This window comes from Odocoileus virginianus, chromosome 27 (assembly GCF_023699985.2).
Source record: "Odocoileus virginianus isolate 20LAN1187 ecotype Illinois chromosome 27, Ovbor_1.2, whole genome shotgun sequence".
NCBI lineage: Eukaryota > Metazoa > Chordata > Mammalia > Artiodactyla > Cervidae > Odocoileus > Odocoileus virginianus.
Window position 1 is genome coordinate 44,052,603 of NC_069700.1, and position 18,137 is coordinate 44,070,739.

The following is an 18,137-nucleotide window of genomic DNA, read 5'->3' on the forward strand; positions in this document are numbered from 1 at the left end:
GAATTTCCCCATCCTCAGGGGATGCTATAAACAACAACCCCCCCAACCCAGAGATTCCATGTGCTAAAATGATGTATGACATGATCACGGCTGTTAGAAGAGACCATGGAAGATCCCGTGGCCTGCTATCAGAGTATCCCCAAATGACAAGAGGATCATGGATTTTTTCCCTGCAGGAGACCCCATCCAGAAGCATAAGCCCTGGTCTCTCATCTCAGGGAATCAGTCCAACCACGTGTCCCCCTGCCCACTTGAATAGCGCCCACCCCAGAACATCTGAGTCATGGTTGTGATGAGCAACGCCTGTGACTGTGCTTTGTACTCAGCAGTGTTATGTTCAGAAACTCTTCTGCAGGAAGTGGTTCTTGAGACAATTGTAAAGAAGGGAAGAGACTAGTAGAGGAGAGGGTGGATATATATCAGGTCAAGAGAAAAGCTTATATATGATCAGGGGGGAGACTTGAAGTGGTGACAGAGGAGGAAAGGAAGGGAATGAGATGGAGGAAGCAGGGAAAAGCTCCTCTAGCCATTCTGGGCAGAGTGTTGGGGTCAACCAAGAAATCAATCTCCACCCCCCTCACTCAACCCAGAGAAGACCTGCTAGAGCCTGAGGCAGGCAGGAAAGAGACTGCTCCTCAATACCCACCTTTATGAAAGTGTTCCCACCTCCAGCATACCTGTTCCCAAAGAGGTCCCACTGGAGGCATAAAATCTCTAGATCCCCAAGGTGAATATCTTGCCATGATCACCATCATCTCCAGAAATAAGAACCATTTAAGTGGGTGTGAGAATAACAGGGGGCTTGGTACCAAGTTTCATTCATACCAAATAGCTTTTAAAAAGTCAAGAGCACATAGTGTAATTGAATTTCTAAATTATTTATGAATAAGCCTGCAAGCATGTCAGAGTAAGTAATTAACTCACTTTGTAATAAACTATTTCACTCTTCTCTGTAAATAGAAAGTGAGTTTGGCTCAATGTTTATTCACTGATATGACAGATGAAGCACTGGGCTAAACATAGATGCAAATACAAATATAAGTAAAACATGAGACCCCCACCTAAAACTTACTATCTTGTTGGATGGAAAAGAAATAGACATTTTGAGATAAATCAGAGGGAACCAAGAAAGGATTAAATTGCAAGCTTCCTTGAATGTTATCTCTAATTTGCCTTAAATTTTCATTTACTAGTTTATAGTATATTATGTCTATATTATATGAATTCTGCCATTTAGTCAATTATGTTAGAATCAAAGAATCTGAGCTAGAAATATTCTGCAGGTTTCCTCCCTACTCTGTCCACTCTTTGAGTTCTATTTATTTTTCTGATTAATTTTGAGAATTTTTCAAAGGATATGATTAGTGGGTAAGAATAAAAAGGGTAAACAGTGTTTTACTCCTGGTATCACTGCACTCCCAGGATGGTCATCCATCAATGCAGTGCTATGTCAGAAAAAGTAAATGATCTTTGCTGTACCCCACAAAAAAACATGACATTGCAAACCAGTTATCCATCAACCATAACAAATTTGGAATCATCCAATGGACCGTGCTTCCCAGGGCAGAGGCCTACTTGTCCTGCTTCACTTCTGATCCCAGCTCCTTGCTGAAACAGTTTTTCAGCATATCCACCAGCTGCTCCTGCAGGGTCTTACTGCCCATGAGCAGCATGGTCAGCTGCTCGACATTCGTCCAAGGCAGCTGCCTAATGATGGCAATGGCATTGATAAACAGCCTCTCCTGTTTGTCAGCCGGTAGCTCCATTATGATCTGAGGAACTGGCTTAAACTTTCCACTCGTCATCCATGCACCTAACAGACTCCCGACGGCTCCCCCAACGGCTATTCCTGGTGGACCGCCCACCAAACCACCCACAAAGACCACAGTCCCGGCGACTACGGCACCCAACCAGGAGTACTTGAAGATCGCCTTCATCTTCCTCTTCTCAGAGATGGAGCACAACAGCCTCATTATGTCCTCCACTGAGACGTCAATGCTAGGTACATAGGCCCCATTCTCTCGGGATCCTCTGGGAGTCCCTCTGGGGTTTTACGGTCTTCTAACTCCTCTGAAGGACTTTGTTTTTCACAGGAAACTGGTCTTCAGACAGGATGTGGTCAGTGATGTTCTTCATTCTGTCCTCCGAGTGGGCAGCGAAGCCCTTTAATTTCCCTTGCTCAAACTGGACATTCACTGGGACAACGAAGGACAGAAGACAATTACCTACAGTGCCTGCTACCATTTGCACCCTTTATTCCTCCTTCTTATTGCTCCCACGCTTCAATGCCTGCCTGATCCTCCTCACCCATTACAACAAGCTGTATCCCTTCCTTCTTTGGAATTTTCCAGGTTATAAGGCAAGAAAAACTGTCCTATTCTTTTGTGATCATACCTTGTACCCATCCCCAGATATTTCAATGATTTCCCACCTCATTTGCCTATTTCCTATCCATACAAAGTTTGTCAGATGTCAAGATCCACTGCAACTTGGAATTTGACATGTACACCATTGATCCTATGTATAAAATAGGTGCCTAACGAGAACTTACTGTATAGCACAGGGAACTCCACTCAGTGCTTTGGTGGTGAACTAAATGGGGAGAAAATCCCCCAAAACAGGGGCTATATGTGCACATATATCTGATTGACTTTGCTGCACAGCAGAAGGTAACATGACATTGTAAAGACACTATGTGTGTGTGTGCATGTGTGTTGTGTGTGTTTGTGTGTGTGTGTGTCCTATGGGCATGTACACATGTGCTTAGTTGTGTCTGACTCTTTGCAACCCTAAGGACTGTAGTCTGCCAGGCTCTTCTGTCCATGTGATTTTCCAGACAAGAATATTGGACTGTGTTTTCATTTCCTTCTCCAGGGGATCTTCCCAACCCAGGGATCGATCCTGGATTTCTTGTGTCTTCTGCTATGGCAGGCAGTTTCTTTACCACTGAAACACCTGGGAAGCCACCTGGGACGACACTACACACCAATAAAATATTTTTAAAAATTAAATACAATTACAAAGTATCCAAAGATGTACACCACATTTCCAAAGAGAGTTTCTCAGATTTGAGAACCTAATGAAATGCTCACAGGGCTTCCTTCTTGAATATGTTACAAGGAAATCCTGCTTAGAAGATGCATTCTCTGTCTTGTTAGTTTCTTTTTTAATGTCCCAATGGTTTATAGTAATAACTCATGTATTATAGTGACACCATGTTCAATATAGGTGGAATCAATATAGGGAGGAGAAACATCAACAACCTCAGATATGCAGATGATACCACTATAATGGCAGAAAGCAAAGAGGAACTAAAGAACCTCTTGATGAGGGTGAAGGAAGAAAGTGAAAGCGCTGGCTTAAAACTCGTATTAAAAAAACTAAGACCATGGCATCCGTCCCCATTACTTCATGGCAAATAGAAGGGAAAAAGGTGGAAATAGTGACAGATTTCCTCTTCTTGGGCTCTAAAATCACTGTGGATGGTGATGCAGCAATGAAATCAGAAGACCTCTGCTTCTTGGCAGGAAAGCTATGACAACCTAGTGTGTTGAAAAGCAGAGACATTACTCGCCGACAAAGGTCCATATAGTCAAGACTATGGTCTTCCCAGTGGTTACATTCGGTTGTGGGAGCTGGACTGTAAAGAAGGCAGAACACCAAAGAATTGATGCCTTCGAACTCTGGTGCTGGAGAAGACTCCTGAAAGGACCTAGGAGATCAAACCAGTCAATCTTAAAGGAAAATCAGCTCTGAATACTTGTTGGAAGGACTGATCCTGAAGTTGAAACTCAGCTATTCACATCAGATGACTGAGATACTGGACTCATTGGAAAAGTCCCCGATGCTGGGAAAGATTGAGGGTGGAAGGAGAAGAGGGCATTAGAGGATGAGATGGCTGGATGGCATCACTGATGCAAAGGACATGAACTTGGGCAAACTCCAGGAGATGGTGAGGGACAGAGAGACCCAGTGTAGTGCAGTCCATGAGGTTGCAGAGTCAGACACGACTTGGCAACTGAACAACAACAATAATAATGTTCAATATTTGGGCTTCCCAGGTGGCACTAATGGTAAAGAATCTTTCTGCTGTAATACTAGAAACTATAAAACTCTTAGAGGAAAACATAGGCAGAACACTCAATGACATAAATCAAAGCAAGATCCTCTATGACCCACCTCCTAGAGTAATGGAAATAAAAACAAAAGTAAACAAATGCGACCTGATTAAACTTAAAAGCTTTTGCACAGCAAAAAAAACTATAAGCAAGGTGAAAAGACAACCCTCAGAATGGGAGAAAATAATAGCAAATGAAGTGACTGACAAAGGATTAATTTCCAAAATATATAAGCAGCTCATACAACTCAATACCAGGAAAACAAACAACCCAATCAAAAAGTGGGAAAAAGACCTAAATACACATTTCTCCAAAGAAGACATACAGATGGTTAACAAACATGGAAAGATGCTCAACATCACTCATTATTTGAGAAATGCAAATCAAAACTACAATGAGACCTCACACCAGTCAGAATGGTTATCATCAAAAAATCTACAAACAAGTGCTGGAGAGGGTGAGGACAAAAGGGAATGCTCTTGCACTGTTGGTGGGAATGTAAATTGATACAGTCACAATGGAAGATGGTATGGAGATTCCTTTAAAAACTAGGAATAAAACCACCATATGACCCACAATCCCATTCCTAGGCATATACCCTGAGGAAAACAGGGTTGAAAAAGACACATGTATCCCACTGTTCATTGTAGCACTATTTACAATAGCTAGAACATGGAAGCAATCTAGATGCCTATCAACAGATGAATGGATAAAGAAGTTGTGGTACATATACACAATGGAATATTACTCAGCCATAAAAAGGAATGCATTTGAGTCAGTTCTGATGAGGTGGATGAACCTAGAACCTATTATACAGAGTGAAGTGAGTCAGAAAGAGAAAGATAAATATGGTATTCTAACACATATATGGAATCTAGAAAAATGGTTCAGAAGAATTTATTTACAGGGCAGCAATGCCCTGTACAGACATAGAGAATAGACTTATGGACATGGGGAGAGGAGAGGAGAGGGTGAGATGTATGGAAAGAGTAACATGGAAACATGGAAATTTACATATGTAAAAGATAGCCAACGGGAATTTGCTGTATGGCTCAGGAAACTCAAACAGGGGCTCCGTATCAACCTAGAGGGGTGGGATGGGGAGGGAGATGGGAGGGAGTTTCAAAAGGGAGGGGATATATGTACACCTATGGCTGATTCATATTGAGGTTTGACAGAAAACAACAAAAGTCTGTAAAGCTATTATCCTTCAATTTAAAAAAAAAAGAGAGAGAGAATCCTTCTGCCAATGCAGGAGACTTAAGAGGCATGGCTTTGATCAGGAAGATCCCCTGAAAGAGGGCATGTAAACACACTCCAGTATTCTTTCCTGGCAAATCCCATGGACAGGGGAGCCTAGTCTGCTATAGTCCATGGGGTCGCAAGGAGTCGGATACGACTGAAGAGACTTAGCATGCTCATGTTCAATATCACTTGCTCATCTGTATTTCCTGTGTTTTTAAATTTACCTGTTGCAGAAAATGATCTCTTCCTTTAATCAAGTCAGGGTTCTACTTACAGAAAGTAGGAGGCATGTCTAAGTCTTAGTTCAAAATTCTGAATGTGGGAATTCTAATACCTATCTTGTCACTGGACTGCCTCAGAGGACCTCTTCCAGGCTTCATTCAAAAATATCTTCCTAATCTAGATGCCACATTTCTTTCCTGAAGTCTCACTCTCCTGTGCTAAGCATTGCCCTGATGCCAAGTTCCTTTTGAGTGTTTATATTCTTATGAGGTTAACAGCTCAGGTCATAAAGAATATAGGATAATAGAGTTATGTGAACCTCTCTCTGGGGACTAGATGGAGGTTTAAGAGCCCTGGATCCCTAAACAAGATAAGGGAAATGGGAATCAAAACAGTGTTTCCATAGTTTGAAGTTTTGCCAGCCCTGCTGAGCACAAAGGCTACTCCTACTTCATACCACATACCCTACCAGTGGCCATGGCAAGGTCTCAATACCAGAGAACTCAGGAGCCCAACAACCAGGTCCTCTTCATAGAAACTTACTTCACATTGCGTAGGTATCCATGCCTGTCTCCTCCACTTCCAGATGTCTTCCTGGCCACCCCATCTCCCCAGCACTGTCCCTCATGCACCCCTGAGAGCTCCATCAAATCTCTGAGGTCCTCTCTCTTTCCCCTTCAGAGTATCAAATCCCAACTTACACCATGGGTGGCAGTCATCTCTGCGCTCAAGAGAGTAGAAACGGGAGAGAGAGCAAGGGAACTGGCCTCCCGTTTATAGAAGCAGCTAAGTTGGAAATGCCCTGCCTGTCTGCTGTGTGTGTCAGGATTTTCTGGATCCTTTTTTCTTACAATTGCTTTCACTTTCTCTACAGCGGATTCCGTAAGCAGAAATGCCATCTAATCAAGCATGTCTCCGCGCAGCTAATCCATTGCCCTCCTTGTTCCTAATGTGAGATGACCCTTTTCTGTTGGAAATTGTGTGTTTAACCACCCACCACTCCCAATCCTGACTTTTATGTAGCCCTGGACCCTCAGTGGCTGGAAGAATTTGAACACTCTGTGGTCCTCTCCAATGCTTTTAAGAACCCTACTGACCCACGACCCCTCCTCCTCCTGCCAGCAGTTAGGGGTCTTTCTGAGAGCAAGGGTGCCCTGGAGAGGACAGTGAGAGTTGCTGTGGGTGATGTGACTAGGAGCAGCCTGTTCACACCAGCCTGACAGAATGTGTGAAGGAGGAGGAGACATAAGGAGGAGCGGGAGGAGCAGACATAAGACACGTAACCCTGCACTGAGAAGAGACATGATTCCAGTCCAGGGACACCACCTGCTGAATTAACTTGGGCAAATCTGTTCATGTCCCGAGATGTCGGTTTTCTGGTCTATAAATGACATGATTGGAGAGAACTCCTAAAGGTCTTCAGGCTCAAGAAACTTTTTTAATAAACTGTCCCTTACAAAGAACTTTAGATTCCTGACTCTTGAGCTTCCTAGCACTCTTCCTCTCCTGTCTGAGAACCTGCAAACCAAATCCACTACCTGAGAACTACCCAGAACCACCAGTCAAACACTGACTCCCACCTTCCAGATGTCAAAACAATCACACATCCACTCTCACACCATAGTTCCTCTACTTCCTGGCCTTTCCTCCTGGAGACTCACTAGTGTCATCTCACATGTTTCTAAGGCGCTTCTTACTCGTGCCTCTTTGGATTTGAATTGGGACAGTGAGGGAGTACATAAGCTGTGTGTTCTCCTGGAAGTTTTTCCTTACCCTGATCTCCTAACTTCCCAGATTAATCTCTGCCCTCTTCCAAAGACTCAGGACATTTCTACACACCCCTCTCCCCTTTTCTGAGAGTGATTACTAAAAGTTCCTCCTAAAGTTCAACATAAAAAGTCTGCAGAAATGCCAGGTATTCATCTTCATTTGCTGTGTTTCAGTGACCCTTTCGTGTACCTTCACTCCCTGACAGGTTTCAAATGATCCCATTTTACTTCTAGCTCTTTCTACCTGGAGAAAATGATTTTACAGAAGTGTCCGTGTAATGAAAGTAATGGGAGCTGAGAACTCATTCCAGTACTTTAAAAACCTTAACATAAATCATGTTCTCCTTTTTAAAATTCTCACTAGAGAATCAAGTTGGAAAACCCAATACTTATTTAAGCGTATTTCGTGTGTGTGTGGGGAAAGACATATATTCTGAAACACACAGAATAAGTATGAAGGTGGAAGAATGCCTGATGGAATTGAGTGAAAACCTTGATCTGCCTTTTCTCCCTTCAGATAGTTTTCCAGGTTCCTATTGTCCCTGAGTTTAGAAGACAAGATTGTGACCTTGGGCTGAAGCACAGCAGCAAAGGGCTTCCCCCCACCCTCCCCGAGTCCACTGTCCAATAGGATCGGGGGATTCTGAAACCTCACCAGTGTCCAGGCAGAAAAGCTCAGATCAGGTTGAGGTTGATCTGGAAAGAGGAAGTCCTGCAGCAGGACAGGGATTGGGGATTGGCCCGGAGAGATTTAAAGTTTGTCTGTCTGAACTAGTGTGTTTCTATGTAATCACAGAATTAGGTGATTTGACTTTTTATAACTCTACAGCTCTAGAACCACAGGTCTATAAGCCTGAATGTCATCTCTTGCATTTATTCATCTCCAGTATGACTATAAAATCATCAAATCACTGGACCAAGGTGGTTCTGTTAGGTGAAACTCAGGTCTCCTGAATAATGTTTTTTCCTCCACACAGGTGTCTCTGCATTTAAATGCTGTTATACTTGTGCACATCTGTGTTGCTCATGATTGTCACACTAGATAGTAAGCAGGAGTGGCATGGACTTTGGACATAGCCTGGAAGAGAGACTCACCACAGATTAAAATTCTGTAGTCCGCACTATATTGAATGTATTATTAGGGTTATAGTAGAGCACCTGAAACAAAGGTGTCAGTTCTGATCTACCCCGTGTTGGTTATACTAACTTGGAGCATTTCATCTATTTTTAGGCACTTTTTTACATGCTTCCAAAGAAGGGGGTTGGGAGGCTCAAAAAAGAAATCAGTCTTCAAATATCTGAAGGGCTATCACGTGAGAGGAAGTTTAGATTTCTACTTTCTACTTGGGCCCCTAGGAATACACCAGAAACAGGGAAGCAGCAAAAGAGTACTGGTTCGGAAATGAAACAGGTGCTGAGTACATGTCCAAAGGACCACTCAGTGGCTATGACCTTTGGACGCTTAACTTATAGAGCCCAAGTGTGTTCATCTCTAGGAGGGAGAGTCTATCTTCCTCATAATTTTCTGGTAAATACATCAACTAGGGTATCCTTATACATGGCTGTCTTCCTAAACTAAGGGTTCAGATCTGTAAATGAGCTCCAATGGACACCTAAGCATGTGTGTGCTGCCATCCATTTCTCCTCCGCACTTGCCATCCCTTTGCTTGTAAGGGATACATCATCCTGTGTGTGTCGTCCTTCCAAACCTTCTGTGAGCTCCCCCTTCAGGGCCAGGGGCAGTCGCAGGAAAGCAGTGGGCACCTGTGGGTCCCACATGAGAGCTGTCTGACTGTTCGGTGGATCCCTCCTCTGCAGCTACCTGCAACCCACGCACAGCTACAACCAGTGGCAGGCAAGTTCATTTCTCTTTTCTGCACTGTCACTCACCCGCCCTCAACCAACTGCTCTCCACCCTCAGGAATAAGGAAGTGAGGGGGCAGCGAGGATTTTCCTGAGGGATTTGGGAGAGGGCAAGAGCACAGTGAGTCAGTCAGGGAGGGAAGGAGGGGCATGTTACCCAGGGCCCAAGGATGGGAATGTCTGGTGTAAAGACTTTAGCCTTCAGGCTGTTCATTTCTCCATGAGAATCTGCAAGATTTGTCCCTAAGGAGCCCATGGTTAATGGGGAGTTCCCTTCCTCCCATCAGGAAAGGGTCACGTGCTGTAGGGAAAACCCCCATGTCCTTTATCTGTGCAAGTTTAGTGAGGGAGCATTGGCCTTTGGGCTTTCTCCTGATATGATGAAAAAACTGTGATTTGGGGAGGGACTTTCCCATCTTCAGGGGTACTATATCTCCCAGTTAATAGCTCATTTGCTGGTAAGAGATGTGTGAATATCCCAGTCTAGTGGAAGAGACCATGGAAGACCCCATGGTGTCTGCCATCAGACATATCCCTAAGTGACAATTAAATCATAGACTCAGCCCTGTAGGAGATTCCATCCAAAAAAAAGAAAAGCTCTAGTCTCTCATCACAGGGCATCAGTACAAGCAAATGCCCGCCTAACAAGTTAATAGTGCCCACCCCAAAGCACTTGACTCATAATTATAATGAGCAACACCTATGCTGAGTGGGGTTACATTCATAACCGCTTCTACCAGAGGTGGTTCTTGAGACAGTTATAAAGAAGAGGAGACTAGTGGAAAAGAGGGTGGACACGTTTCAGGCTGTGAGAAAACATACAGGTGATCACGAGGGAGAAATGAGATGGAGGAAGAAAGGAAGGAAGGGAGATGGAGGACACAGAGAGGGACAAGCTCCACTAGCCAGACTATGGGCAGAGTGTTGGGGTCAATCCAGAAATCAACCCCCATCCTCACATCCAAACCAGAGAAGTCCTGACAGAGCCTCAGGCAGGCAGGCCAGAGACTGCTCTAACACTCACCCACTTTTCTGAAAGTTTGTTCCCACCTAAAGTATATCTATTCCCAAGGAGCCCCTGCTAGAGGCATAAAATCTTGAGATCCCCAAGGTGAATATCTTGCTATAACCACCGTCATCCCCAGAAATAAGAGTGGGGTGTGGGAACCAGAGAGTAAGAAGGGGCATGGTGCCAAGTTTCACTTCATAACAAACAGCTTTAAATAAGGAGAGGGGAAGTAGTTTAATTTTTCTAAATTTTATTAACATTATGTCACAGTAAATAAATCACTTCATAATAAATCATTTCACTATTGTCTACAGGCAGAGAGTCAGTTTGACTCAATGATTATTGAGTCATATGAGAGAGAAACACTGGGCTAAATATAGATGCAACACAGTAATTAGAAGAACATGGATCGCAACCTAAAATGGTCTATCATGTTGATTGGGAAAAGAAATAGGAGTTTTTCTATGAATCAGACGGAACCAAGACAGGATGAAACTACAACTGTCATTGAATATCATCTCTAATAGGCCTTCAAATTCTAATATATTCTAACATATCAGATATACACAATTTTGCCAATATTCAATCTTGCTAGAATGAAAGAATCAATTGGTTAGAAATATTCTAGTCTTTCACCCCAATCCACCCGAAATCTTTTGCTTCTCCTATCACTCCATCTGCAGGATGCTCACCCGCTAGTGCAGGGGTATGTCAGGAAGAGTAAATGGCCCTTTTTGATGCCATAATCTCCCATGATCTTCCCATCTTCCAGTTTCTTTCCATTGCAGTTCACAATCTGCTTCTTAGGGGGTATAGCAGTCTTCATCTTGATCATCTCCTTCACCTGGGTCACTGAGCTGGACCTTCGCACCTGGAGCTCGTGCCTCTGCCCCTCATCACCCGGCTCCACCAAAACCAAGGGCAGCTCCTCATCACTGGGCTTCACCACCTTCAGGGTGAGGTGGATGGTCGTCTCTTTGTCGATGCCGTATGATGACAGAGTTCTCTGGGACTTCAGGGTCATCGAGCCCAGCTGGAGGACCTGGTCCTGAACGGGAACCTTGGTCCTAGACCGGACGTGTTCATTGATCTTATTCACTCTGTCTCCCGGATGGGCAGTGAAGGTCATTGGTCTCCATTGCTCAGAGTGGATAGTCACCTGGACAAAAAAAGGCCAAGAGACAGTTGCCTAGATTGCCTGCCCTCTTCTACACCCATTGTGCCCACTCCTTCATTGCTACCCCATTCACTGCCAGTCTGGTCCTCCAGATCCTTTACAACAAGCCGTGTCCTTCCCTTGTTTCAAACTTGTCTTTTGAAATTACTAGGTTATAATGCAAGAAAACCAGTCTTATTCTTTTGTAACCATACCTCTTATCCATCCCCAAAATGTTATCAATGTTTTCCCACCTCATTTACCTGTCTCCTATCCAGATAAACTTTGTCAGATGTCAAAAACAAAACATCTGAAAATGTACACTAGGATTTATAAACACCTCTCAAAGAGAATTTTGAAGACTTGACAGTCTCATGGAATACTCAGGGCTGTCCTCCATGACTGTGACTACTTTAGATGAAAACCCTGTTTAGGAAACATCTTCTCTGTACTGTTAGACCTTTTTTTGGTAACAATAATTCATTTCTTATAGTGTCCCTATTTTCAGTATCACTTGGCCACATGTATTTCCTATGTTTTCCTATCCACCCATTATAGAATATGATCTCTTCCTTTAATCAAATCGGGGCTCCACTCACAGAAAGTAGGGACTACTTCTGAGTCTTACTTCAGTAATCTCAACACAGGGAATCTCATTCCTGTGCTGTAGCTGGAAAGTTTCAGAGGACTTCCTTCAGGCTTCATTCAAAAATATCTCCCCAGTCCCCATGCCACAGAGGTTTCTTCACTGAACTGTCACTCTTCTGTGCTAAGCATGGCCCTCATTCCAGGTTCTCTTTGTAGAGAATATAGTCTTACACAAGGTAATGTAATAGGACATTAACAACTTAAAATAAGTGAATCCTGTCAACCTCTCTTTTGGGAAAAGAAGAAAGCTTACGTTTAATTGCTCTGGAGGCCTAAACAGGGTAAAAGAGAAAGGGATCAAGACAATATTTTCATAGTTTCAAGCTTGCCAGCCCTGTTGAGCATAAAGCCCACTCCTGCTTCCTATCACATACCCCTAAGTGTGACCAGTGCAAGGTCTTGATGTAAGAGAACTCAGGAGCCCAAGAACTCTTTATAGGAACTTTCTTCACATTCAGTAGGTATCGATGCCCATCTCCTCCCATTCCAGATGTCTTCCCAGCAAGCCCCCCCCGCTTCATCTCCCAGTGCACTGTCCCTCATCTATTCCTCAGTCTTTCCCATGTCTCAGAGGGCTTCTCCCTTTCCCCACCCCTGGTATCAAATCTCAACTCACATCGATGGCAGTGGCCGCCATGTCTGCAATCAGAGGAGCAGAATCAGGAGACAGAGCAAAGGACCTCACCTCCAGTTTATATAAGCAGCTGAACCAGAAATACCCTGCCTGCCTGCTGTGTTTATTAAGCTTCCCTGTACCATTTGCTCTTGCATGGTATGCTGAATTTACTTTCACTTTTGCTACTGGGGAGTCAATAAACAAAAATACCTCCTAACCAAGCACTTCTCAGGTCAGCCAATCCATTTGCCCTCTTTGTTCCAAACATGGGATGGTCTTTCTCTGTTGAGAATTTTTCTCTGATTAACCACCCATCACTTCCAATCCTGACTTGTGACTTCCAGCCTGCAGCTCTGACCCTCATTAGCTTGAAGACCTTTAACACTGGTGGTCCTCCCCTTAGCTTTTAAGAGGCCCCCCTCCCCCACTGCCACCATTAGTCAGAGCACTTCCTGAGAACAGGGGTGCCCAGGACAGGACAGTGAGAGTTACCATGTGTGATGTGACCAGGAGCAGCCTGTTAACCCTAGCTTAGCAGAACGTGAGAAGCTAGTCTAGAGAAAACATGGGATAAATAACTCTGGACTAAGAAGAGCCATGAATTCTGGTCCTAGGGCTGACACTCAGTTAACCTAGGCAAATCTGTTCACCTCCCTGGATGTTGGTTTTCTGGTCTATAAAATGATATGATTGGAGAGAATTCCTAAGTGTATTTCAGGCTCAGAAAATTCTGTTTATAAATATTATTTACAAAGAACTTTAGATTTCTAGGTCTTGAGCTTTCTAGCACTTCCTACAGTATCTGCAAACCAAACCCACTACTTGAGAGCAACCCAAATCCAACAGTCAAAAGCTGACTACCACCTTCCACATGGAAAACAATCACACATCTCCTTCACACCACAGTGCCTCCATTTCCTCACCTTTACTTCTGGATATTCACTAGGAGCTATTTGCTCCCCGGCTCTTCAGATTTGGATTAGGACAAAAAGGGAATACATAACTGTGCGTGCTCAGGGAATTTTCTTGATATCTCCTCCGAACATTCCAAATTAATCGCTGTCTTTTCCCAAAGTCTCAGGTCCGTGCGCGCTAAGTCACTTCAGTCGTGTCTGACTCACTGCGCCCCCATGGACTGCAGGCTCTTCTGTCCATGGGATTCTCCAGGCAAGAATATTGGATTGGTTTGCTGTGCTTCCTCCAAGGGATCTTCCTGACCAGGCATCAGACTCACATCTCTTGTGTCTCCTGCATTGGCAGGCAGGTTCTTTACCACTAGCGCCTCCTGGGAATCCCTCAAACCCACTTTAAGAAAAACATTTATTGAAAGTGCTTTAAATGCTTTCAGAATACAAGGTCTGTAAAAATGCCAAGTTGTCATCTTTGTTTACTGTGTTTTCACTGATCATTTACCATTCCTTGAGAAATATCAAATGATCCCGTTTAGTCCAGGGATTTCTATCCTGGAGAACTTGGCTTTACACAAGTGCCTACACAGAGTAATGGGATCCAAGAGCTCATTCCAATGTATCAATAAGCTTAACATAAATTATGTTCTCCTATTTGAAGCTCTTATCAGTTAATAAAATTGGAAAAACTAATTGCCGTTTAAGTTATTTTGTGGGATAGACATACTTTTTTAAACTCATAGGGTGTGTTTGAAGGGGAAAGAATGCCTGATGGAACAGCTTGGAGACCTTGATCTTCTGTTCTCCCTTCAGATATCTCACCACATTCTCTATTTAGAAAACATCATTATGACATCTAACTCCTCCACTGTCCAATAGGATGTGGGGACTCTGAAACATCACCAGTGGCCAGGCAGAAAATGCCTGATCGGGTTGAGGGTGACAGAGAAAGTGAAACCCCTGCAGTAGGACAAGGATGGGGGATGGGTCTGGAGAGAGAAAGGGAAAACTGCACAAAGCAGACTTGAAGGAAGTGTTTTCAGTTTTCAAATTTTATTTGTACCTTAGGTCTTCATGTCATTTCTGGAAAGAGAACAGGGAGAGTAGATGGTTGAAACTTATTACAATTAAATCTCTCTCTTCTCATAACCTTTCTCTCACCCCGAGGCATACAGGATCTTAGTTCTCTGGACCAGGGATTGAACCCATGCCCCTCTGCAGTGGGAGAGTGGAGTCTTAGCCATTGGACCTCCAGGGAAGTCTAGCCTACACCATCTTGGTGCCAACATCTGCATTCTCTGGGGAAGCAGGGAACCTTAGTCAGAATCTCCTGGTGGGAGAGCCCAGGAATGACATTTCCCAGGGATGATATTTGTCTGTGGATTCCCCTCAGATCTGTGCCCTCAGCTGGCCCTGAGCTGCAGATCTGTAGGTCTAGCTGCTTTCATGCAGGGTTCCCTGGACTCCCTGCATGTTTTGAGCATGCCAAGGTCTCTCTGTCACTGGGTCACTGAGCATGACTTTCCATCCACTGTATTCCCAACACTGTGGATTTACAATAATATGCAAGGTAAGCAGCATCTCCTCCAGGAAAACCTCCCTGACTTTCTTCCATCCTGTTCAGGGTTACATGCCCATCTTCTGTTCTTTTATATTTCCTCTGCAAACCTCTCAGAGGCCATTTCTCCAGCCATAAGTTCATCTGCTTATTGTGCTTTACCCTCACTCAACAGTAGGAGTCTAGGAGGTCATAATTGTGCCTCTTTTTTGGCTGTGCCATGTAGCTTATGGGATCATAGTTCCCTGACCAGGGATCGAACCTGTGCCCCCTGCATTGGAAGTGGGGCGTTTTAATGTCTGGACCATGAGGGAAGTCCTTCATAATTGTGTCTTACTTGTCTTGTATGTTTAGCACTCCTCAGGCATTCTGTCTGGCACACTAAAAAATAAATATTTAGTATATGCATGAATGAATTATTAAATGAATAAATAAGTGAATAAAAAGTGAGAAATAACATTTAGTGAGTATCATTATATTTCAGAAACCACACAAGATATTATTAAATGGTACCTCATTAAAATATTAGCATTCTAGTGAGGTAAGTATTAGTAATTTTGTTGATAAGCAAGTCCTATTAGTAGTAGCTGGTAAGCAAGAGTTCAAATACAAACCTCTATTTCTACACTCCTTGTCTTCTTTTCCTCTTTCAGTGGAAAGAAAAGTGAGGCGTGTGTACACGTGTGTGCTTTTTTATTACAGCAAAGATACAGGTTGAGGGAAGGAATAGAGAGATAAAGGAAAGCCGAGGATGCAAGGAGCCTTAGGATGAATGAGAGCAAGAAGGGTTTGGCGGAGGGGGGTCTGTTCATAGGGAGAAGCATCCCTGGGTGGTGGGCCCTACCTGGAACAACATATGTGCCTCCACTGGGCAGAAGGGACCAGAGTCCGTGAGTGCAGGGCTCAGAGTCTGGAGGAAGTCTGCACCCTGGTGCAAAGGTAGAGGAGAACTGCTTTCTCAGGACTCTGTGTGGAAAAAGACAACACTGCAAGGCAATTCCACAGAGCAGTAAAGACACTGCCCGCTGCAGCTGGGGATTTCCTGCTTAGACAGGATCTGGATTCTGGGAAACAGTGATCTTTCAAGGAAGGAGAATAACAAATCTGACTTGGAGCTCTCTTTTCCCTCTTCCCTTCTTATGTGAAATTCCCTCCCAGCCCAACTCCAGGGAGAGGGCTATCCTAAATGCCCCAATGTCCTTTTGCTGACCACAGGTTTTTCTTGGGAACTGACTCCTCTTTGCTTTTTACCGCAGTGTCCATTTGACTTTTTTTCCATCTGTCACAATAAACTTTTTCAGAGGCAAATAAAAATCTCTTTTCTTTTGCTCCTTTAACAAATCCGGAAAACCAGCCAAGGTCAAAGATCATGCTGTGGAGATTTTGGCAGGTTTTAAAACAAGTGTCTCAGATATCCAGAGCCTCCCAGCTCGGTCCTAGCTGGCCAGGTGATCTAGAGCTCATCACTGTCTCCCCTGGGATGCCCTGGAGCAGATGCTTCTTTCCCATCTCTTTCGTAAATGCCAGTGAAAGAGGTTGTAAAACTGGGATCAGGAATATTGCTTCAGAAATGCCAAGCAAACTCAATCAAAATGCACCTGTGAATTCTTATATAATGATGGTTAGGGGGAAAGTCCGTCCACTCTCAAGAAGGACCATTTGGAAAATATCTGCCAAACTCCAAAATGGACATGCCAAACTAAAACAACCCAAATATTTTTCAGTAATAGGGAAATAGATAACTGAACTGTAGAACAGCATCAGCAATAAACATGGTTGAATTATACCTGCAAGCAACGATATGGATGGACATGCCACATACCAGCTGAGTGAAAGTAAACAAGGCCAAGGAGACTACAGAAAGTATGATACTCTTCATAACTCTTCAAACCAAGCAAAACTACACAGAGAGACAGAGAAAGAGATAAGTTACTTTGATATTCAGAGTGTATTTGTTTTTTAAATAAATAAAGCCCAATCTAAATGCTGATAGGAGTTACTTAAAGATTTTCAACAGGGAATAAGGCATTTAAGAACCCTCTGATAGCTTATCCTGTTATATTTAGAGTCTAAAGTTTAACTTTGGGAACTTAATGTTTGGTGACACAATGTATTGAATAGAACTAATGTATGTTTTGTGTTAGTCGCTTGGTTGTGTTCAACTCTTTGTGACTCCATGGACTGTAGCCTGCCAGACTCCACTGTTCATGAGATTCTCCAGGCATGAATACTGGAGTGGGCTGCCATTTCCTTCTCCATAATGTGTGTTACCTTATTAATTAATTCAGAGATTAACATAAATTAATTAAGAGATTAACTTTATTAAAGGTACAATAATGTTATAACTTGGGCTTCCCTGGTGGCTCAGCTGGTAAAGAAATCTGCCAGCAATGTAGGAGACCTGGGTTTGATCCCTGGGTTGGGAAGATCCCCTGGAGTAGGGAAAGTCTACCCACTCCAGTATTCGCCTGGAGAATTCCATTGAGCGTATAGTCCATGAGATTGCAAAGAGTTGGACACTATTGAGTGGCTTTCATTCACTCACTCACTCAGTATTATGACCTAAAACATAAATGGTTCTAAAGGGAAACAAATATAAGCAAAACTGAATAATCAGTGTTTGGACCATATATGTGTGCATTTAAGCTGTCATAAAAATTTGAAAACCGTGAGTGTTGATTATGACAAAATTATGCTTTAGAGTTTGCATATATTACATATATTCATTTGTGATACCAAAGTTGGTGACAAAAATATAAGTTTTTAAAAAACTCATATACATATCCTAAATCCAACAATTCTACTTCAGGAATTTATTCTATTAATATACTCATATGTATTAAATAAAATATATGTCAATGCAAGTATATAGTCATGTGGTATTATTTGTAATTAAAAATAGAAACAACATTTATCAATAAGGAACTAAAAAAAAAAAGAATGGGAAAAAATAACCTCAGATGATTCAAAAAATGATGAGTTGTAAGGGGATTTTGGTGCATCAGATGAAGATTAAACAATGCCC

The 18,137-nt window shown here is 43.1% G+C and overlaps 1 protein-coding gene and 1 pseudogene across 1 annotated transcript; both read right to left on the reverse strand.

Annotated features, from left to right (window-relative positions):
• Window positions 1–957: 957 nt before the first annotated feature.
• Window positions 958–6,387, reverse strand: LOC139031544 (protein C19orf12 homolog pseudogene; annotated as a pseudogene).
• A 4,072-nt stretch (window positions 6,388–10,459) lies between these two features.
• On the reverse strand, window positions 10,460–12,752 carry LOC110122443 (ubiquitin D-like). The gene is made up of 2 exons (XM_070456872.1): window positions 12,647–12,752; window positions 10,460–11,385 (listed from the first exon to the last, which is right to left on the reverse strand). The coding sequence occupies exons 1-2, from the start codon at window positions 12,665–12,667 to the stop codon at window positions 10,915–10,917; spliced, it is 492 nt and encodes a 163-aa protein (XP_070312973.1). The 5' UTR covers window positions 12,668–12,752; the 3' UTR covers window positions 10,460–10,914.
• Window positions 12,753–18,137: the final 5,385 nt, after the last annotated feature.